The sequence below is a fragment of the Sus scrofa genome, chromosome 13 (genome assembly GCF_000003025.6).
Source record: "Sus scrofa isolate TJ Tabasco breed Duroc chromosome 13, Sscrofa11.1, whole genome shotgun sequence".
Classification (NCBI taxonomy): Eukaryota; Metazoa; Chordata; class Mammalia; order Artiodactyla; family Suidae; genus Sus; species Sus scrofa.
Genome location: NC_010455.5, coordinates 27,977,948 through 28,001,000, shown reverse-complemented (window position 1 = coordinate 28,001,000; position 23,053 = coordinate 27,977,948). Strand labels below are relative to the sequence as shown.

Genomic DNA, 23,053 nt, shown 5'->3' with positions numbered 1-23,053 from the left:
TACACCTGGGATCTAGGCATGTTTCTACCACTGCCATCTTCCTGAGACTGACAGCCCCATCACCTCCATGAGAGTCACCTCCCTGTGTCTTTGCCCACTAAAGGGGTGTGAGGAACTGTGGGGCTGGCCTCAGCTCCACTGGCTTGGAAGAGATCACCCTCTCCAGAGGAATCTGACCTTGTATTTCCTAACAGTTCTCCTGGAAGGAGGAGTTGGTTTGATAGCTCCATTTCTATTTTGTTATCATACTAAGTGCTATTTTAAAGACATGTCTTATTTGAGATGATTTCTAAGAGGTTGAAAAAGTCCCACAAAACATACAGGGTGATAACATGAGCCCAGAGCAAAGCACCAAGCAAATCAAATACCCAATACTCCAGAGTGAGGAGAAAACATCTGACAGCCCTAGGCTCGCCTCGTTCCTATCTTAAGCCGGGTCTGCACACTGGGAGAGACTGCTCACCCTTAAACAAGTCCCAGATATCCCAGCCACTTGCCCATGGGAGGCTGTAGCAGAGGACTTACCATTGGTAGTGACTAGTATAAGGCTCCTGCTTTTATTGTTTTATGTGTTAAGAAGCCATTTCTAGTTGCTTCTGATTCTTATGGACAGCCTCATTACAAGGCACACATGTATATTCTGACATCACTGTCACATTGGTGACATCATAATTCTAATTATCCTTGCAGTTCTCCATTCTCTAAAAACTTTAGTAAGTCCTAAGAGATATGGTCAGGAAGTTCTAATGATTTCTCCTCCTCATTTAGAAATGCCTCACCTGGGGGTCAAAATCCAATAAAATGAATGAATAACCAGACCTATACTCTTCTGACTTACCCAATGGAAGAAGCAATATGGACCTCTTCACTTTTACCATGCTAGGATCATCAGGGATTCTATTTTGGCAAGTAAAAATGACCACTTTCTGTTTGCAGAGATTGAGAGGAAATTCATTTGCCAATTTACGTTCTGGATTCTTTTGTCTAGAACCAAAGGGGCCTCCAACCTCTCTAAAACAAGTGGGGGCTTCCTGATCTTTTGACGGTCTGTACCAGCACATGAAAAAGTGATGCTTGTTCAAGGGCCAAATAGAGTCTGCTGCTTTTTTTAAAAAATAAATTGCATTCACCACAGCCAAGCCCACATGTTTATGTATCATCTACAGATGCTTTTTCACTACAAAGGCAGAGCCGAATAATTGGCACAGAGACCATATGGACCAAGAAATCTTTCGCCCTTTACAGGAAAATTTTTCTGACCACTGGCATACATGAATATCTCATATATAAAGAAAAATGAAAAATCCTTGGTATTATAGCAAAAGTCAAAGTTTGTCACTATCATCAAACTATTTTCATAATAGATCTGCTAGCATGGTTTAGCAAACAATTTAGTCTCCAACCCAGTTATAAAGGAAAAACTTTGCCTCCCCTTAAGAAAAAACTAGCCCAACAATAATGATCATAACACCTAATTTAGGTCTCATTTTATGAGTGATACACGAGGCTAAGAAAGACAAAATAGAAATCTTGTGTAGAGTTATGCTTTCACAACAGAGAAATAGATAAAAGCTAATGTTAATATCAGGACAATCACAAAAGTAAGATAACTGCAAGCTTAAATATTTTTCTAATTTACTTAACTATACTCAGTATTTTACCTTATTTTTAATCAGCTTGGCTCTTTGAGCAAAATTAAGCGTTGAAAGGGTTTCCCCGAAACACCGAGATCCAGGATGAACATTTGCAATTATGGCTGTTTTGGCATTACCTCCAAGGGAATCCTGTTTAATGATATGAATGGTGAAACTACATTTTCAGAGGTGAAACTACAAGGTCTTCTTTAAGCAAATAATATGTATACTCTTAGCATCAAGGCCAGGAGATTATCTGACTGTCAACCACAGTAAGCACAGCCAAAAAAGGGAGCCAGGAACCCAATGATCTACTTTACCCGGAGGAGGAAGGTAAGTTTGGAGTCTCTGTAGCAAACGTGTCTCTGTTTTCCATTCCCTACATCCACAAGCGCAGTAATCACCTGGCCCAGGCAGCTCAATGATCGGTTTATGTTACCTGCTTCCTAGAGCGTAGGGGGGAAAAAGAGCAAAAAGAGCAAAAATTTAGGTGCACTGTTTTCTTTTTAGTATTTTGAATTAAGATATACCTGGCAGGTTGGCAACTTTGAATGGAAAGATAAGACAAGGACAATATTAGTTGAAGATAACTAACTTTTCAGCAAAAACATGTCCTCAGCTCTCCCCTAAACTTTTCCTTTTTGAGGCACACACTGCAATTTTGCTGTTATTCAAATGTGAACACAAATACCACATGGAGGAAAAAAAATATCAGTGTCACCTCATGATATTAATAGTTTTAAACTGACCTACACATAAGGAAAAACATTAGAAGACCCCTGGTGGTCTAGTGGTTAGGACTTGGTGCTTGCAACCACTGTGGCCCAGGTTCAATCTCTGGTCTGTGAACTGCACAGCATGGCCAAAAATTTTTTTTTAATTTTAAAATAAAATATAATTGTAGTTCCCAATGTGGTTCAGGGGGTTAAGAACTTGCTTGCTCAGTGGGTTAAGGATCCAGCATTGCCACAAGCTGCAGGGTAGGTTGCAGATATGGCTCAGATCTGACATTGCTGTGGCTGTGGCGTAGGCCAGCAGCTATAGCTCAGATTTGACCCCAGCCCATGAACCTCCATGTGCCACAGGAGAGGCCTTTAAAAAACAAAACAACAACAACAAAAAAACTCCAAGAGAACAGAGAAAAAAATTTGGAGTAGTACATTAATAGGTATAATTTTCAATCCTATTATGTTAAAATGTTGCTCTATTATAATGGTATGGTAAATAATAATCCACCCCTATGTCTGAAAAAGCCACTGATGAATGTATCATAAGAGACTATTCAGACTAATTCTGTAACATAATAAAACCCCTTTAAAAGAATGATCTGGGGAGAAAAGAAAAATGTTTGGGTTAAACATGTTACACCAGACTTTTATTGTAGGTAGCATATTTCAGTAACTAGATCTACAGCAGTGAGAGTATAGAAAAAAAGGGAGAAGTAAAAATTAAAAAGCAAGATGCACTGAGTTGAGAGTTGTCACTGTCTGTTACCACTCAGAAAGGTGGTTTAGGGCCACAGTTGAGAGTACTGTCTGTGGAACTGGACTACTACTATTTGAATTGCAGCTCGACTCTTAGCTATGTGCTCTGCATAATTTACTCCTGCTTCTTTAAAATAGAAAAAATAGGAGTTTCTGTCGTGGCTCAGTGGAAACAAATATGACTAGCATCCATGAGGAGGTAGGTTCAATCCCTGGCCTCGCTTAGTGGGTTAAGGATCCTCAGTTGCTGTGGTTGTGGGGTAGGCTGGTGGCTACAGCTCCAATTCAACCCCTAGCATGGGAACCTCCTTATACTGCAGGTGAGGCCTTAAAAAAAAAAAAAAAAGAAAGAAAAGAAAAAATAATAGTATCGTTTTCCAGCGTTATTGGCAACGTTAAATGAGTTAATATATATAAAGCATTTAGAATGGGTCCAGCATATAACCTATTACAAATATAGGCTATTATTCTTTGCTTCATGTCTGCACAGAAATACGAACCTGAGACAGCCTGAAACTGCCCGAGAGCTCAGAAGGCTCAAATCCTAGCTTTTAGTGCAAACAGAAGACTCTCCTCTACCATTTCCAACTCTTCTCTATCAGCCCCCATATATCCTAAACTATAGAATCCACACTTATTTTGTTGACCATACCTATTACAATACCAATGCATATACACACTGGCAATAAATATTCTGAGAACATCTGGTCCCATTGCTAATACCTTAGCCCAGGTTGAGGTCCTTAACCCTTGATTCAACCCAAGAACTACTTCTTCCCTAAGCTTCCCCCAAGCAAGCCATGTCACATCCATGACCCCTGCTACCCTTGGACTATCCTCTCTTCTGGCATGAATTCAAATACTCTTGCTACCTACCAACTTGTCCTATGTCATGTATGTTTATTGTTCTTGCCCTTCAACAAAAATTTATCTTTTGGATGAAAACAATTTCTTAAACCTTTGTGCCCTCAAAACACTTAGCATAGTGTTGACTTGAGAGTGCCTTCTTTTTCTGATAATAATTCAGTCAAGTTGAATTGAAGACCACAATTCCAATCTTACCTTCAATCTCATCCCTTCTGCGTGGGTATCTTTCTGCCTTTCAGATCCTGCTAAATCCACCAGGTTGAGAAGCGAGGTCCGTATATTCACAGTCTCATGGCTTTTCTCCATTGACTCTATCGTAATTGTAAAGACTGCATGAGACCTAGAGGATTCTCTATTCATCGATGTCGATGCCACACGTCTGTTTCTCCATCCTCCAGACAACACCTAGGCAAAAGGAAAATCTTCTATCACAACTTCTGAGTGCTCACAACAGACACTAACATTAGTAGGAAATTCGTAAAGGGTGGTGAGAGAATACCGGTCTATTGAAGAAAATACTCAAGTTGTTTTCCTTTCCCTTTCCTTTTTTGTTTCCTCTTCATGTCAGGAAAGAGAACAAGCAGGAAATCAGAAGGCAGAGCATCTAGAATGGGTTTTTGTGTTAACGAAAATCACCAAACCTCAACGCAAGTACAAAAATCTCTCTGAACATTTTTCTTTTACCCAGATATTGAGAACATTAGATAAGATAAATCTCAAAATTACCTTCACGTCCAAAGTTTTATCAGTTCTTTTGGTCTACAAAGTTTTTGTTTTCCCTCCCTATTCCCTGTGGTAAGCAGCCTATGTGAAGATTCAGACTGCAGACCCTGGAATCAGATGAACATTGGTTCAAGACTTGACTCCACTATTTACTAGCTGTGTGGTCTAGGGGCCATTGACTTTTTCAAGGCTCAGTCCCACATTTGTAAAGTGGAAAATACCTGCTTTTTTCTATCTGTCCCACAGGGCAGAACATCTTAAACTGTAATATGTATGTTAATCAGCTAGGATCTGGTTAAATTTCAGATTCTGAGAGTTCCCTTGTGGAGCAGTGGGTTACTGATATGGCATTGTCACTGCAGCAGACCAGGTTGCTATGGCATGGGTTTGATCCCTGGTCTGGGAACTTCCACATGCTGGGGGCACAGCCAGAAAAAAAAAAAAATTTCAGATTCTGATTCAGGAGTTCTCGTTGTGGCACAATGGAATTGGTGGCATCTCTGGAGCTCTAGGATGCAGGTTTGATCCCTGCCTAGCACAGTAAGTTAATGGATCTGGTGTTGCTGCACCTGTGGCACAGGGTGCAACTGTGGCTTGGATCTGATTCCTGGTCTGGGAACTCCATATGCCAAGGGGAGCCAAAAAAGAAAAAAAAAAAAGTCAATTCTAATTCAGTAGATGTGAAGTAGAGCCTGAGATCCTGCATTTGTAACAAGCTCCCAGGTGACACTGATAATCTGAGAAATACATTTTGAAATTACAAGGTCATAATATGTATTGGACAAATGCGAGAACCAGCAGCTTACCTCAAAAAGTAGATTTAAAAAATTAAATGCGGGGAGTACCCGTCGTGGCACAGCGGAAACGAATTCGACTAGGAACCAAGAGGTTGCAGGTTCAATCCCTGGCCTTGCTCAGTGGGTTAAGGATCCAGCGTTGCCATGAGCTGTGGTGTAGGTCGCAGACATGGCTCAGATCCTGCGTTGCTGTGGCTGTGTACAGGCTGGCAACTACAGCTCCGATTTGACCCCTAGCCTGGGAACCTCCATATGCTGCAGGTGTAGCCCTAAAAAGACAAAAAAAAAAAAAAAAAAAATTAAATGCAATGATATATACAAAGGAAGTAAGAACAAAGGGTTTAGGCTTTAGTGCAGTGATCTGGAACTGAACCTACAGTATTTCCAAGGTATGTCTGCTATCAAGCTATAATATCAAGACAGTTTTTCTGTGTGTGGTTTTTTTTTTTTTAATTGACCATGCCTGTAGCATGCATAAGTTCCCAGGCCAGGGACCAAACCCAGCCACAACAGCAACCAGAGACACAACAGTGACAACACCAGGTCCTTAACCCACTAAGCCATCAGGGAACTCCAAGACAGTTTTGTATTAGTGACTGATTCAGATACATAGATTAATGAAACAGAATACAGTCAGATATAAACCCATACATGCATGGTCAATTAATTTCCATCAAAGGTGCAAGGGCAACTTAATGAGAAAAAGAAAATTTTTCTTCAACAAATGGTACTACTTACAGGATCAAAGATAAAAAGGCAACCCAGGAGTTTCTGCTGTGGCACAATGGGATTGGCATTATCTCTGCAGTGCTAGGACAAAAGTCTGATCTCTGGCCCAGCACAAAGGGTTAAGGCTCGAGTTGCCACAGCTGCACATAGATAGTAACTATGGCTCAGATCTGATTCCTGGCCCAAGAACTCCATATGCTGTGGGGCGATCAAAAAAGAAGAAGAAAAAAAACCAGGTAGGTCATTCTAATTACGTATTTCCAGAAAACAGACAAAGGTGATAGTAAGGCAAGACAAGTAAGGTAGGAAAGAAGAAAATTACAAGTCCATCAATTTTTAACACTGATAAAATCTAATCCCATATTTTATCATGTTAACACTTTAAATGAGAAAAAACATATAATCATCTCACTTGAAGGTATAAAAAACATGTGACAAAATTTAATACATATTCTTGACTTGTTTTTTTGGCTATACCCATAGCATGTGAATGTTCCTGGGCCAGAGATCAAATCCACACCAAAGCAGAGTCTCAAGCTGCTGCAGTGACAATGCTGAATCCTTAACCTGCCGCCCCACAGAAGAACTCCCCATATTCTTGATTTTATGAAGATAGTTAGCAAGGTTGCTGATTATAAAAACATTCTATTTAAAAAGCCTGCAGGAGTTCCCATTGGGGTACAGTGGAAACAAATCCGACTAGTTTCCATAAGGACACAGGTTCAATCCCTGGCCTTGCTCAGTGGGTTAAGGATCCAGTGTCGCTGTAAGCTGTGGTGTAGGTCACAGATGAGGCTCAGATGTGGTGTGGCAAAGATCAGTGGCTAGAGCTCCAGTTCGACCCCCAACCTAGGAACTTCCATATGCCGCCAGTGAGGCCCTGAGGAGAAAAAAAGAAAAAAAAAAAAAAAAAAAAAAAAAAAAAAACACCCTGCAGGAAGAACTGCTAAAGGAACATGAATACTAACAAATTGTCTGCCAGTGACCTCCAAGACGGTTTTTTAAGAGTGTATGAATGGGACGAAAAACACCAAAATAATACAAAATCAAGGGGTCAAACTTCTAGTTTAACTAAGGGGAAATTTATGAAATGCTGCCATATTCTCTTTTCTTCTCATGAACATTCTGTGCTATGGCTTTACCAAATATTTTTAGTAGCTCAATTCTTTTTCTTTTCACAGCATGCTATGTTGCCTACAGATCAAATCGCTCAAGGCAGGGTACCTGATAGGCTTCAGCAGCTGATGTCACCACCTGCTCCACTGCACCAACAACAAAGACTCCCTTCTTAATGTGTTCCCTTAAGTACAGTCCAGCTGATGCAGCGTCCAGAAGGTCATAGATCTGCTCATTGTAGATTTCAATAAAGGAACATTTACAAAGAAAACTCTTTCCAGCTCCAGCCTGTAAAGAGAAGTCTCATTTAGTTACATCCTTTTCATGAGTTCATCCCTACCTTTCTTGAGCATTCATCTTTCACTTGCTTCACAACATACAAATTTCCCACATTATTCTTTGATCCTAAAAGTCTGCTCAAAAATGTAGTTTCAACATATCATTACATTCTAAGGCCGCATCAATGGTCCCAGGAGCCCTGAAGTTTCCATCAGGGCTGCAGAGCCAAGGCAGGAGATAGGACCTGAGCATTCCAAATGGGCAGTTCCATTTTTTGTTTGCAGTATAATTGACATAGAGCATTATACTAGTTACAGGCACCCAACATAATGATTTGATATCCGTATATATTACAAAATGATCACACTAAGTCTAGTTGACATCTGTCACCATATTTAGCTACATATTTTTTTTCCCTTGTGATGAAATTAGAAATTCCATTTTCTCTTTTTTTTTTTTTTTTTTTTTTTGGTCTTTTTTGTCTTTGTCTTTTTAGGGCCACACCCAAGGCTAGGGGTCTAATCGGAGCTAGAGCTGCTGGCCTACCCCACAGCCACAGCAACGCCAGATCCAAGCCACATCTGCGACCTACACCACAGCTCAAGGCAACACCAGATCCTTAACCCACTGAGTGTGGCCAGGGATCGAACCCTCAACCTCATGGTTCCTAGTTGGATTTTTTCTGCTGTGCCACGACGGGAACTCTGAGATTCCATTTTCATCTGTGTTATACATGGGACTTCCCCATAAAGTTGTATTTGAATCAAGTGTTATATTCCTCAGATGACTAAAAATGATGTATTTTAAAAGCCTCTCTACAGGATTTTTAACCACAGAAATGCATGTCATTCAATTTGTTTCACTGGCACACAATTTCCATGTCTAAGTGCAATGGTTAGGGAGAGCTTCTGTAAAGACATAAATAGTAAAACAATGTTATATATCAGTTTCCTGGGCACATAGGTAATAGAGTATATAACATTAATGGCTCATAAGCCTGGAATTCACCAAGCTAAAGAAGCACCATCAGGAGAATGGGCCAAAGGAAAATGGAAGCCCACATCACCAAGACGATGGAGCCACATTATACTTGAAATGAGGAAATCATGACAGGTGGTAGCAGGTACTGCAAAGGAGGTTAAGAATGGGCCCATCACTACTGGACATCATGAAGATCTAGGGACAGCTACAGTCAACTGTGAGCCTAAGTGCAGGTAGGTGATGGGGTTTAATCAATCTGTTTTTCCTCAGAAAACGCCACAGCAACACCAGATCTGAGCTGCATCTGTGACCCACACCACAGCTCACAGCAGCACCATATACATAATCCACTGAGCAGGGCGAGGAATCGAATCCACATCCTCATGGATACTAGTTGGGATCTTAACCCACCGAGCCATACTGGGAACTCCCGGAACTCCCTCAGTTTTATCTTAAGAACTGTAAGGTTTTTCAATATCACACTAGCCTATCCACATTGTAGAGTACCATCTATGCCCTTCCATGTATCATGAGCTAATTACTAGTAATTAACTACTCGAAACTAGATATTTCACAGAATCACTTTATTTTCACAATAGATTTTACCTTCTCTTTTTCACGTTCAATTAAGGAAAACAAATATTCAAAACTTCGTGGGATTACTCCTCTCAGGTTATGAGAAAAATTATCAGATTCAGACGGTCCTAAAGAAAAATTAAAAAAAAAAAAAGATATATGGCTATTCATTTTTACTCTGTAACAAGAGTCATTTAAAATGACAATACTGAAAGGCAATTTATACATAAGAGACATCTTGAATAATCATTCTGGGGCCCCCACACAACTTAAATTTTGGTCTGTGAGAGATAGCATAATAGAACCTGCCTATCAATGGGATTAAAGGACCCACAAGAGCCACTAACCAATTTTAAAAAGCAGTTGTTTAAAATATCCAACTAGGTACCAAGTTTGAAATTTTTCCTCAGTGCCAGGTACCAAAACTAGCAGAAATAATGAATAATTGTACTTTATTGTTGCATTTGACATTCAGTGTCTTAGGCTGACCTTTATACACTGGCTGTATGGACACAGGGTAATTACTTAACCTCTCAGCATTTTCCACTATAAAATGGCAATAACTATCTCATAGGATATTACTAAAAATCAGCAATAGCTACTAGCATTTTCTTATCTGAGCAGGAAAAGACAAGCTGGTAAGAAAGATACTGTAGGAATATGTCATAAGATTTCTATACAGACAGAAAACTGCAGAGCAAACCTATCTCTATTTTATTTATACTGGGGAAAGGGGGAGAAGCGTGTGGATATGTAAATAGGATTTTTTTGAATACTAATTCAAACTATAGCTATATCTACCAGAAAAAAATACATAGCTGGAAATGATCTAGAAGTCACTATAAATATTGCTTAAATATGCTTTAGTGACCAAATGCACTAACAAAATGCTGGTGCATGCATGTTACAGAAAATAAATTTTAAAATATTATCTCATCGTGGTGTGCTACACCTATAATATTTTCAATGGCCCTTGTAAATTGTACCTTAAAAAAAAATACACACACACACACACACATATATATAACAGGGTAGAAAAATGCAAATGAACAAAGAGGACAAATATTACAGTATGTGCAGGTAATTTTATAAAATTTCCTGCTCAATACCCTACAAAGATATTCACTATAGTTGCTGTCATCATCTCTTGCCTAGTGTCCTACCTCAGCTGCTAACCCTGCTTCTGCTCTAGCCCCTACTATAATCTCTGTTCCACTCAGCTGCCTCAGTGGTCCTTTTAACTATACATCAGATCATGGGTAATTCTTTTCTTAAAAAAACCAAAAAAACAGAAACAAAAACACAATTTTCTGGTGACTTCACATCCCCTCATAAAAAAACTCCAAAATCTTTGCCAGGTCCCACAGAACCTGCCCTCAGGTTAAACTCCAACATGCCCCTTATTCTGGAAGATTCCTCTCTAGCCCATCAGTCTTCTTGCAGTTCCTAGAACACTCATGAGCAGACTCCCAACTCAAGGCCCGTACATTTGCAGTTTTTTCTATCCCTTTATTTTTCCTCACAGCACTTAATGACACTTCTAGTGTCATTACTAGACATTTATTTGCTTTTAATGGTGCATCTCCCCCAAGAATATTAGCTCTACAAAAGTCTGGACATTGGCTTGTATTTGAATAATCCACAAGAACCTTGAAGAAGCCTGGCATATTGTAAGTACTCAATTGTATATGTTGTTACAACCTCAGAGAGGGGAAGACCTTTCTTGTAACTCACAATTCAGAAACCAATAAAAAAGAAAAAAAAACAAACTGGAATTCAACCACATAAATACAAATGACATAAGAAAAACTTAAGTCAAAAGACAAAACCTGGGAGTTCCCATCGAGGCACAGTGGAAACGAATCCAACTAGGAACCATGAGGTTGCAGCTTTAGTCCCTGGCCTCACTCAGTGGATTAAGGATCTGGCATTGCTGTGAGCTGTGGTGTAGGTTGCAGACACAGCTCAGATCCTGCGTTGCTGTGGCTGTGGCATAGGGCAGCAGCTGTAGCTCTGATTCAACCCCTAGCCTGGGAACCTCCATATCGCTGGTGGGGCCCTAAAAAGCCAAAAAAAAAAAGCCCCCCCCCCCCCAAAGAAAGATAAAACCTGGAGTTCCCATTGTGGCTCAGTGGATTAAGAACCCAACATAGTACCTGTGAGGATTCGGGTTCAATCCCTGGCCTCACTCGGTGGGTTAAAGAACTGGCATTGGTATGGCTGTGGCTGTGGTGTAGGCTGGCAGCTGCAGCTTCAATTCGACTCCTAGCCCAGGAACTTTCATATGCTGCAGGTGTGACCATTAAAAAAAAAAAAAAAAAATACAAAAACTATAAAGGACCTGGTGTTGTGGAAGTAGAGGGTCGGATTCAATCTCTGGCTCAGGAACTTCCATATGCCATGGGTGAGGCCATAATAAAGCAAACAAACAAATCTAGAGAAGAATCTGTAATCTGTATCAGAGACAACTAGCTAACTTATTTTATGAAGAATCCCTATAAATAAGTAAGAAAAAGACAAGCTAATTTTTAAATATGAAATAAGCTTAAATGGGCATTTTACAGAGAGGTTATTCAAATGGCCAATAAATGTAAAAAAGGTGCTGCTGTCAACAGACATTAGGCAAATACAAATAAAATCACAATGAAATAGTACTACACATGCTCCAGAATGGCTAAAACTTAAAACAACTGACAATACCAAGTGTGGACACAGATGTGGAACACCTGGAACTTCCTCATCTACCCGTATCTATCAAGACCCTATAACCCAGCAAGTCCACTCCCAGAAGTTTCAAGTTCAATAGAAATGAACTTTAAAAGATATAAACAAACAAAGAAAAGTTCATAACATTATTTATATGGTCTAAAACTGTCCAGCAACAGCAGGATGGAAAATGTGATACATTCATACAATAGTATATGGCAATGGAAACAAACTACTCCTACGTGCAACAACATGTATGAATCTGAGAAACCTCATGCTGAGAGAAAAGCCAAACATGAGAGTAAATACAGTAAAATTTCATTTGTAGAACTATAAAGACAAATAAAATTAATGATGACAGAAGTCAGAGTAATACATACTTAGAGGGGGTAGAGGTAGTTACTAACTAGGAACTTTGATGTGGGCGGTGGTTATACAGGTTTACAAATAATGTAACTATTCATTAGGCCCACTTTGAAAACTGTTCATTGAGTACATACTCTGTGCTAAGCATTGAGCTGCGAACACAGTTAAAAACAGATTTTGCTATCATGGAATTCTCAATCTAACAAAAACCTGGGGAATATCCTTAATTTTATGAGGTCAAAATCATATAAGAAAAGTATGCCCTCCCCAAAACTGTACCAGGTTCTGTCATCACAAAAAGAGATTAATCTCTAGTTTACTTACCCATCATAGTAAATGTTTTCCCTGAGCCAGTCTGTCCACTGTAAAAAAGAATGTTTTATATATTATTCTTATACATGAAATTTAGAAGACTACCCTCCTATTTTAAATGGTGTACTAGTGTATACACTTTCCCCACAAAGAACTTTCTTTCTTAAAACTACATCAGGTAAAAAGCAAATGATCCATTTTCTTTCCTGTTCTACCACTAAGAGCTAATTATTCTCAACTGTCACCAGACAGTTCCAGATTATACAAACACAACCACTGGACTTATCACTTAAATTATTATTTATAAATGAATGGTGCATTTCATACTGCTCTGCAACCTGTTTGTTTGCTTTTTTGTTTCTTGGGTTTTTTGGTTTGTTTGCTTGTTTGTTGTTTTTTTTGTTTTTTGTTTTTTGGTTTTTTTTTTTGTCTTTTGCCATTTGTTGGGCCGCTCCTGCGGCATATGGAGGTTCCCAGGCTAGGGGTCTAATCGGAGCTGTGACACCAGCCTATGCCAGAGCCACAGCAACGCGGGATCCGAGCCGCATCTGCGACCTACACCACAGCTCACGGCAACACCGGATCGTTAACCCACTGAGCAAGGGCAGGGATCGAACCCGCAACCTCATGGTTCCTAGTCGGATTCGTTAACCACTGCGCCACGACGGGAACTCCTTTTTTGTTTTTTGTTAGGGCCACACCTGAGGCATTTGTAAGTTCCCAGGTTAGGGGTCTCATCAGAGCTATCGCTGCCAGCCTACACCATAGCCACAGCAATGCCAGATCCAAGCCGCATCTGTGACCTACACCACAGCTCTTGGCAACACCGGATCCTTAACCCACTGAGCAAGGTCAGGGATTGAAACTGCATCCTCACGTCAAGTTTGTGATCACTGAGCCACAATGGGAACTCTTGCAAGCTCTTTTTCCCTCAATTTTACCACAAATATTTTTTGAAGTTGGTAAATAGCAATCTACCTCATTACTTCTAATAGTGTTCCATAAATATGGCAAAACTTAACCAGAACCAAATGGACTTTTGCTTCCAATTTTTGCTATTCTAAACAATGCATCAATTCACTGCCTAATCCTGTCTTTAGAAGATACTAAGGAGTTCTGTGGTGACCTAGCAAGTTAAGGATCTGGCATTGTCACTGTGGTGGCTCAAGCCACTGTTGTGGGGCAGGTTTGATCCCTGCCCTGGGAACTTCCCCACGCTGTACCCCTCCCCGCAAAAGATACTAAGATGTTTATTTATTTACTTTTTGTCTTTTTAGGGCCGCACCCATGGCATAGGAGGTTCCCAGGCTAGGGGTCTAACCAGAGCTGTAGCTGCTGGCCTACATCACAGCCACATCTGCGACCTACACCACAGCTCATGGCAACGCCAGTGAGGCTAGGGATCCAACCCGCCACCTCATGGTTCCTAGTCGGATTCGTTTCTGCTGAGACATTACAGGAACTCCAGATGTTTATATTTTAAAATGAAGCAATTAAAAACATCCAAAAAACCCAACAAACAGCTTTAGCTTATAAGCTTGATTCTTTGTGTGTAGTATTACATCTCCCCCAGTGCTCCTAAATAACAGAAACAAAAAAATAAAGTTTATGTTAAAGATAGATATCAATTAGGGTGTGATGGTTTGTACTTATACAAGCTGTGTTTAGCCTGTATTCATAGCACAAACATAAAAATTTTGATTTCATTTTTTGGCTCAACACAAAGCTAGAAAACAGTATAATATAATTGTTTACCTCTTTCTTCTGGAAATCGGAAAAAAACATTTAGTTAACTCAGAATGAGATATGGATATTGTTTGGTGCTCTACTTGAAAGTGAAGAGGATACTATTAACAACAGCTCTAGAACTGGAGACTGTCTGAAGTAAACCAGAATGTGCTCATCCAGGAGTTCCCGTCGTGGCACAGTGGTTAACGAATCCGACTAGGAACCATGAGGTTGCGGGTTTGATCCCTGGCCTCGCTCAGTGGGTTAAGGGTCTGGCGTTGCCGTGAGCTGTGGTGTAGGTTGCAGACTCGACTCGGATCCCGCGTTGCTGTGGCTCTGGCATAGGCCGGTGGCTACAGCTCCGATTCAACCCCTAGCCTGGGAACCTCCATATGCCGCGAGAGCGGCCCAAGAAATAGCAAAAAGACAAAAAAAAAAAAAAAAAAAAAAAAAGAATGTGCTCATCCAGCCAATAAATCAAATGTTCATATCCCTCCATGTGTTTCTCATTTCCACCCTTGACTACCAAAAGCAATTTTCAAATTAAATATTATAATTAGTATGCTACCGGATCTTCAAAGAAAACATTTCTGAAGATATATAATCTCTGATAATTGTGGCTCTTATTTCAAATTCATTTTTGAACTTTACCACTCAAATTATCTGGAAAAAAAAAACAAAACAAAACTTTTTTTTCCCTTGAGAACACAGGAGAAAATGATTATCTGTTTCACTGCTCAAAAGAGAACATTTAGTTCTGCTGAACACAAATCAAAAGCATTAAAGGCAAAGGCAAATTTCCAAGGAAGGATATGTGTGCAATATGAACCCAAGCTTTAAACTTCTTAATCTATTTTTTATTTTCTTGTATTTTGAGCCAATTATAGATGAGCCAATGGCATACACAGAAAAAGCATCGGCGCTCAAAATGAATTACATAATTCACTACATCTTATTAAAAACCTTTGGTTCTAAATAAAATTAGGAAGTCTATTGCTAGAAGAAAAGGAAAATTATACTACAAGTTACATTCCTATTTAGGAAATAAATCTGAAAGGATACTAAAATTCACCTTGTATAACTTCCAAGGTTGTCACAATGCCCTCTGGACCTCCAGCTTTCATTCCAACATTAAACCTAGAGCAATATTTTAAGGCTGCCAACATTTAGAAATTCAGGATCATCACTCAATTTTAAATATATATTTGGAAGACAGTTTGACAGTTTCTTACACTATATGACCTAGTAGCTGTATTCCTAGTTTTTTACTCAAGTGATTTGAAAACTTATAGTCATGAAAAATCTAATTTTCAAATGTTTATAGCAACTTCATAATTGCTTAAAAATTGGAAGCAACCAAGATATTCTTAAACAGAGGAAGAGATAAACTGTGGTACATCCACATAATAAAATACTACTCACTTAAATAAATAAATAAGTTACCGACACATGCACCAGAGAAATCTTAATTTATTTTAGTAAGAAAAAAGCCAGATCCCAAAGGCTACATATTATATGATCCCAATCATGCGACACTTGGAATTCCGACTGTGGCTCAGTGGGTTAATAATCCAACTGCAAGGGCTTGGTTCGCTTCAGAATTACGGGTGCAATCCCCGATTTGGTGGGTTAAAGGCCCAGTGTTGCCACAGCTGCAGCTCAGATTCAATCCCTGACCAGGGAGGGAACTGCCATATGCCACAGGTGCAGCCATTAAAAATAATAATTATAGACTGCCAATCATGTGACACTCTGAAAAAAGGCCAAACTATGGGAATGGAAACTATATTATGTGTATCTAGTAATCAGGGTAAGGGGGAGTGCCTGACACAAAAGGAGATAAACAAAGGGAACTCTGAACTGCTCTCTTCAGCATTGGGGTGCCAAATACATGGGTGCCTGCATTTGTCAAGACTATGCAACTGTACATCACAAAGCGTAAACATTAAAGTATGCAAAATAAATAAAAATTACCACAGTGGCTCAGCAGTAATGAACCCAGCCAGTATCCATGAGGTCACCAGTTCAATCCCTGGCCCCGGGGTTAAGGATCTGGCATTGCTGTGGGCTGTGGTGTAGGCTGCAGATATGGCTTGGATCTGGTGTGGCTGTGGCATAGGCCGGGCCGAAGCTCCTAGCCTGGGAACCTCTATGTGCCACACCACACAAGGCCCTAAACGGGATGGCATGCATCTAACTGAATTACAAGTTCATGGAGTTCCTGTTGTGGCTCAGTGGGCTTATGACCATGATGTAGTCTCTGTGAGGATACATGTTCGATCCCTGGCCTTGCTCCATGGGTTAAGGATCTGGCATTGTCACAAGCTGCAGCATAGGTGGTAAATGTGGCTTGGATGTAGTGTTGCTATATCTGTGGCATAGGCCTCAGCTGCAGCTCTGATTTGACCCCCTAGCCTAGGAAATTCCATATGCTGCAGGTACAGTGATAAAGAGAAAAAAAAATTCATGACATACTGCACTGAAGGGGGTAGGTGGAAAATGAGCTGAACTAAGCAATTTTACAATTACTTAGGTCAGATAAAACTGAGGTTTTAACAGGAAATTCTAAGGCTTAAAAAAAGGGGGGGGGGGATTTTGGAGTTCCCCTGTGGCACAATGGGTTAAGGACCTGGCACTGTCATTGCAGCAGCTAGGTCACTGTTGTGGCATGGGTTTGATCCCTGCTCTGGGACCTTCCACATGGATGAGTATGGCCAAAAAAAAAAGAAACAATTACAGATATGTCTGTACGCATGACAAAGAAAATATACATTACCTAGCTCTATCTGCTAAGAAAGCCTAGAAGGAATGACACTCCAGTAGCAACAAACACACCTACTCCCTTGGTTTTTTGGTTTATTTTTCTTTTTAGGGCCAAACCTGTGGCACATGAAAGTTCTGGACTGGGGTTTGAATTGGAGCTGCAGCTGCTGGTCTACACCACAGCCACAGCAATATGGGATCCAAGCTGGATCTGCAACCTACACAATACCTTGTGGCAACGCCAGATCCTTAACCCACTGAGTGAGGCCAGGGTTCGAACTCACATCCTCATGGACACTATGTCAGGTTCCTAACCTGCTGAAACACAACAGAAACTCCCTCCTCTTGGTTTCTAAATACCATTCTTCAGGAGTTCCTGTCGTGGCGCAGTGGTTAACGAATCCGACTAGGAACCATGAGGTTGCGGGTTTGATCCCTGCCCTTGCTCAGTGGGTTAATGATCCAGTGTTGCCGTGAGCTGTGGTGTAGGTTGCAGACATGGCTCAGACCCTGTGTTGCTGTGGCTCTGGCGTAGGCCGGTGGCTATGGCTCCGATTCGACCCCTAGCCTGGGAACCTCCATATGCCACGGGAGTGGCCCAAGAAATAGCAAAAAGACCAAAAATAAATAAATAAATAAATACCATTCTTCAATGAGAGGAACCAGGGTTCCTTGCCAAAATGGCTGATTCTAGGCCTCAGACAAGGAAAATACAAGATAAAATAAAGATCCTTTATTGTAGCATCATAAAGGAAGTACTCAAAAAAAAGCAAAGATGTGACAAGTCAAAAGGACAACAGAAACCAATCTCAAATAGCTCTTAGTGGCCAGGATAGAACAATTATGAGCAACAAAATAAACATAATGTAGTATTAGATTATAACCCAAAGCATAAAACAAATATACATGAGTCCATACTAAATAGATACAGATAAAGAGAGAGAGAGAGGAGGAGGGAGGGAGAGAGACACACATGAAAAGACAAATCTTCCTTACAGAAGAATCCCAAATAACTTATGCAGACACTCTCCTTTTCAGGAGGTGGAGTTTATGCCTGCTATGCTGATTACACAGGTGGGGTCAATCGAATTAGAGAGGCTGCCCAGCTACAGAGAGAAACATCACTAAGCAAGAGCTGGAGTTGCATGTCACGACAGAGAAAGGGGGCTATAAGCCAAGTAATGTGGGTAGCCTCTAGAAACTGGGAAACAGTCTCCTCTAGAGCTTTCAGAAAGGAACACAGCTCTGCTCACATCTTTATTTTAGTTCATAGAGACCTGTGTCAGACTTTTGACTTACAGAGCTCTAAGATAATAAATTTGTGTTGTTTCAAGACACTAAAGATGTGGTCACTTGTTATAACAGCCATAGTAAAACAAAGAGAAGCACTTACTATTGTACCCTTGTATAAGGACACAGCAAACAACTTACTATGCGAAGATGGTACCATTATAACCGCCCATGCAAGACTCCACAATGCCTTTGGCCACAGTTGAGAACATAGACTCCTACAAAAGTAAGCATCAAATACGTTAACATTTCATAAAAACAAAAACATTTTCCCTAAACTACATTCTAAAATATAAAATAAAATCTTTCTTAGATTTTTTTTAACACTTGCAACAACAGGAAAATTACATCTACTATAGGAAAAGGGCTAAAACATCTACTAAACATAATTATGTCCATTAATCTCCTATGCAATTGCAGATTTAAAGCTCACGTCTAGACTTTATATAAAATTTTGTTCAGCATATTGTATGCAGTATTATACGGGTCTTAGCATAAAATGCCAAGCCCTATATGATCTTCAGTACTTTTCCCACAAGCCTGTGCTAAATAATCAATATCTGACTTTTATTTTCATTTTTACACATAAGTAGATGCAGTCTTATCAACAATACAGAAATTCCCAGACCTATACTGTTTAGTAGAGTAGCCATGAGCCACAGCTATAGAGCACCTGAAATGTGGCTAGTCCAAACAATAGATGTGTTTTGAGTATAAAATACACACCATATTTGGAAGACTGAGCGTGAAAAAAAATGGAGAATCTATCATTAATAACTTGCTTTATGTTCATTACCATGTTAACATGGTATTTTAGATATACTGGGTTAAATAAGATACAGAATTAAAATTAAATTTATCTGTTCTTTATTTTTTTAAAATGTAGCTACTAGAAAATTTTAAATTATGTATGTGGCTCACTTTATACTTCCATTGTTCAGCCATGCCCTAGATCAAAAGAAAAAAGACCTAAGGATCTCTCTGTCTCACAAAAACATCTATGTGTATGAGGGAATAATCAAGATCTGTGATGTCCAATGCAGTAGCCATTAGCCATATGTGGCTATTATTTAAATTAATTAAAATCAAATAAAAATTAAAAGTCAAGTCCTCAGATGCACTAGTCACATTTCAAGTGCTCGAAGGCCACATGTGTTGGTGTTCCCCTATGGCTCAGTGGGTTAAGGATCTGGCGTCACTGCAGCAGCCTGGGGCACTGCTACGGTGCAGGTTCCATCCCTGGCCTAGGAACTTCCACATGTGGCAGGCATGGCCCCCTCAAAAAAAGATAAAAGGCCACATGTGGCTAGAGCATCTGAGAAATTAATAATCTGAAAAGGTGAATTTTAAATTGTATTTCATCTTAAATAATAATTTAAACTTAAACAGCTATATGTGGGAAGAAGCTAATGTAGTGGACAGAGCAGATACACCTCATTTCCATCAGTGCAGAAAGTTCTTCTACTGAACAGCAATGACTAGATCTAAACTAAATTCTCCTTAATTAGAAAAAGTTATTGACAATGGAGTAATCTTAAATCTACCATGCCCTGCTATAGACTGAGTGTCTGCATCATCTCCAAAATTCTTATGTTGAAAGCTTAATCTCTAACGTGAAGGTATTTGGAGATGGGGCCTTTGGGAGGTAATTAGTCCTGAGAGTGGAACCTCCATGATGGGCGTACAGTCAGACCTCAGAGATACTTCGGGTTTGGTTCCAGACCACCATAATAAAGTGAATATAGCAATAAAGGAAGTTACATGAATTTTTTGGTTTCCTGGTGCACACAGCAGTTATGTTTATACTATACTGCAGTCTATTAAGTGTATAATAACATTATTTCTAAGAAAACAATGTATATGCCTTAATTTAAACATACTTTATTGCTAAGAAATGGCAAAACAATTATTAGTAACATCAAAGATCACTGATTACAGATCACCTAACAAATATAATAACGAAAAAGTATGAAATATTTCAAGAATTAGCAAAATGTGACACAGAGACATGAAATGAGCAAAAGCTTTTGGAAAAGTGATACTAATGCAGCTGTTCAATGCAGAGTTACCTCAAACTTTTGATTGTTTTAAAAAAAAAACAAAAACACAATTATCTACAAAGCACAAGAGAATGAGGTATGCCTATCATGTCTCATGTCTCATAAGAGACACAGAAAATTCTCTCTCTGTCCACTATGTGAGAACATAGTGGAGGCAGTTGTCTACAAGCCAGGAAGTGAGTCCTCACCAGACAATGGACTTGATCTTGCATTTGCCAACCTCCAGAACTGTGAGAAATAAATGTTTATTATTCCAGCCACCAAGTCTGTAATATTTGTGTTACAGCAGCCAGAACTAAGACACTCTTCTTGAAGTAGGCAGTTCAACTATACTTATCAAACACCCAAGTGGCTGTGAAAAATACATTTTCACTAACCTTCATCACTAATTGGAGAGAGAAAGTAAAGAATGCTTAGGGAGTTCCTGTCATGGCTCAGTGGTAACAAGCCCAACTGGTATTCATGAGGATTCGGGTTTGATCCCTGGCTTCACTCAGTGGGTTAAAGGATCCGGCGCTGCCATGAACTGTGGTGTAGGTCGCAGACTCGGCTTGGATCGGGTGGTGTTGTGGCTGTGGCGTAGGCCGGCGGTGGTAGCTCTGATTGGAACCCTAGCCTGGGAACTTCCATATGTTTCAGATTCAGCCCTAAAAAAACAAAAACAAAAACAAACCAAAAAAAGTAAAGCAAGCTTGTCATTCTGGTACAAGGTTTGATGAAGCAAGAAAAATATTTAATAAAATTAAATTTAAAACATTCATGGAATGCTTGAGCTTCCTTACCTGAGCTTTATCAAACTAAGAGATCAGAAACAAAAAAATTTTCAAAATTATCATTACCTGAGTGGTGTCCATGTCTGCAACATGATCAAACGTGAACGTCTTGGGCTCAGGGTTGGAGTGTAGCCGGAGAGTTGTAGAGGAGAGCACAGATAAGCATAAGTTTTGCTCTCCATCAGCTAATCCAGAACCCTCTGTAAGTGGGCGAATTCGCACAAAAACTTTGATGGCATCACCTTCATTACTAAAGACAAAAAAATGTAGGAGCTAAGTTTATGGGAGAAAAATTATCTGAACCTCACAGAGATTCTAAGGTTTCTAAGAGTTTCCCCAACAAAGCCCAAGATCTACACATTTACATTTACCTCTTTTTAAAGAGTTTCACATATCAGACATCCTTTACTGATTTGTTTCACAATATCCATCTTTAAAAGCCTTTCCTTGAAATCAACCCCAAAGAAGTCAATTTGAAGGAGGTCCAAGTTCTGCTTGTTTCTGACTTCCCTCTTAATAGCAATAATAAGTCATCCCAAGGAAAAATTATGTCATTGATTTCATCTTTTTGCCTGGAAGGTGGGGGAGGGTTCCTTATTTCCAGGTAGCCAAGGACCAAGCTTAACTCTGAAACAAGTACTCTTTACTAGGCTAAATGGTTGTTTTAGGAATACCACATCCCTAATTTTTTTTCGTCTTATCAACAAAATTTCCTTCCTTACCTTGGCTGGTTAGACTGACAGTTTGCCACATTCCGTAACTCAGCTAGAAAGAAGGATAAGAAGTCGTTAAAGGTGTTTGAAAGTGCAAAATAAAAGTCACTCCTTCTCAGTCTCCCAGCTCCCTGACCTGACAGCAGGGTGCTCCCGGGCCCAGGCCTTTTTCCTTTCTTTCTTTCTTTTTTTTTTTTTTTTTTTTGATGGGGGACCTGCACGTTTGGCACGCAGGAGGTCTTAGGCCAGGGATGGAATCCAAGCCACAAATGTGACAATGCCAGATCCTTAACCATTAGAACTCCAGGGGCCAGGCCTTGATCTTCCCCTTTTATTTTTTCCCTTTTTAGACCCACACCCACAACATATGGAAATTCCAGCTAGGGGTCCAGAGCTTCAGCTGCCAGCCTATGCTACAGCAACACCAGATCTAACCCGAGTCTTCGGACCTATACCTCAGCTCATGGCAACTCGGCAAGGAGCCAGGGATGGAAGCCACATCCTCAGGGATACTAGTTGGGTTCGTTACTGCTGAGCCACAATGGGAACTCCTTCCCCTCTATTTTAACCACACCTGTTCTGTTGGTGGAAATATCCAATCTCATGGTTTTGAATGTTATGTATATACTGATGTTTCCCAAATTTTAACCTTCTTCCTGGACCCCTCTCCTGAGCCCCAGACTCATATCTACTAGACATCTCCAGTTGGATGACCAGCAGGCAATGTCTCAAATTTAATGTGTCCAAAACTGAGATCCTAATCACTACATCCCCACCTCAAACGAGCTTCTCCACCTCAGTTCACAACAACTCCATCTTCCCAGTGCTCAGGCCAAAAACCTTGGCGTCATCCCTGACTCTTCTTTCTCATACTTGATACCCAATCTGTAAGTTTAATCTTTGGCTCTACCTCAAAATACATCCAGAATTCTGCAACTTCTTGTCAAATCTACTGTCATGACCAGCATGGGAATTAAGCCAGCAACATCCCTTACTTGAGTTACTACAATAATTACTCTAATTCTCTCACTCCCTCATCTCCCAACTTACATCCAGCAGGCAGAAAAATTCTGTTAAAAAAGAAGTCAGAGATAAAACCTCCTGCATGACAGAGTGAGGAACTCCACTGACCCATTGCCCGGTGACACTGGTGAAA

General features: G+C 40.0%; 1 protein-coding gene across 3 annotated transcripts in view; it reads right to left on the bottom strand.

Moving 5' to 3' along the window:
* KIF15 (kinesin family member 15) overlaps positions 1-23,053 on the bottom strand; it is a 74,536-nt gene that overhangs the window by 40,121 nt on the left and 11,362 nt on the right. For 2 of the 3 annotated variants that reach the window (XM_021071746.1, XM_021071747.1), the window contains exons 2-10: positions 21,907-21,949; positions 21,251-21,434; positions 18,493-18,569; positions 12,583-12,620; positions 9,217-9,314; positions 7,459-7,638; positions 4,181-4,390; positions 1,955-2,080; positions 1,662-1,784 (exon numbers count right to left, since the gene is read on the bottom strand). In XM_021071746.1, coding sequence (XP_020927405.1) covers positions 1,662-1,784; positions 1,955-2,080; positions 4,181-4,390; positions 7,459-7,638; positions 9,217-9,314; positions 12,583-12,620; positions 18,493-18,569; positions 21,251-21,434; positions 21,907-21,949 — 1,079 coding nt within the window. Of the gene's footprint in view, positions 1-1,661; positions 1,785-1,954; positions 2,081-4,180; positions 4,391-7,458; positions 7,639-9,216; positions 9,315-12,582; positions 12,621-15,370; positions 15,637-18,492; positions 18,570-21,250; positions 21,435-21,906; positions 21,950-23,053 lie in introns of those variants that run through there. The other variant, XM_021071748.1, reaches the window with a different exon arrangement.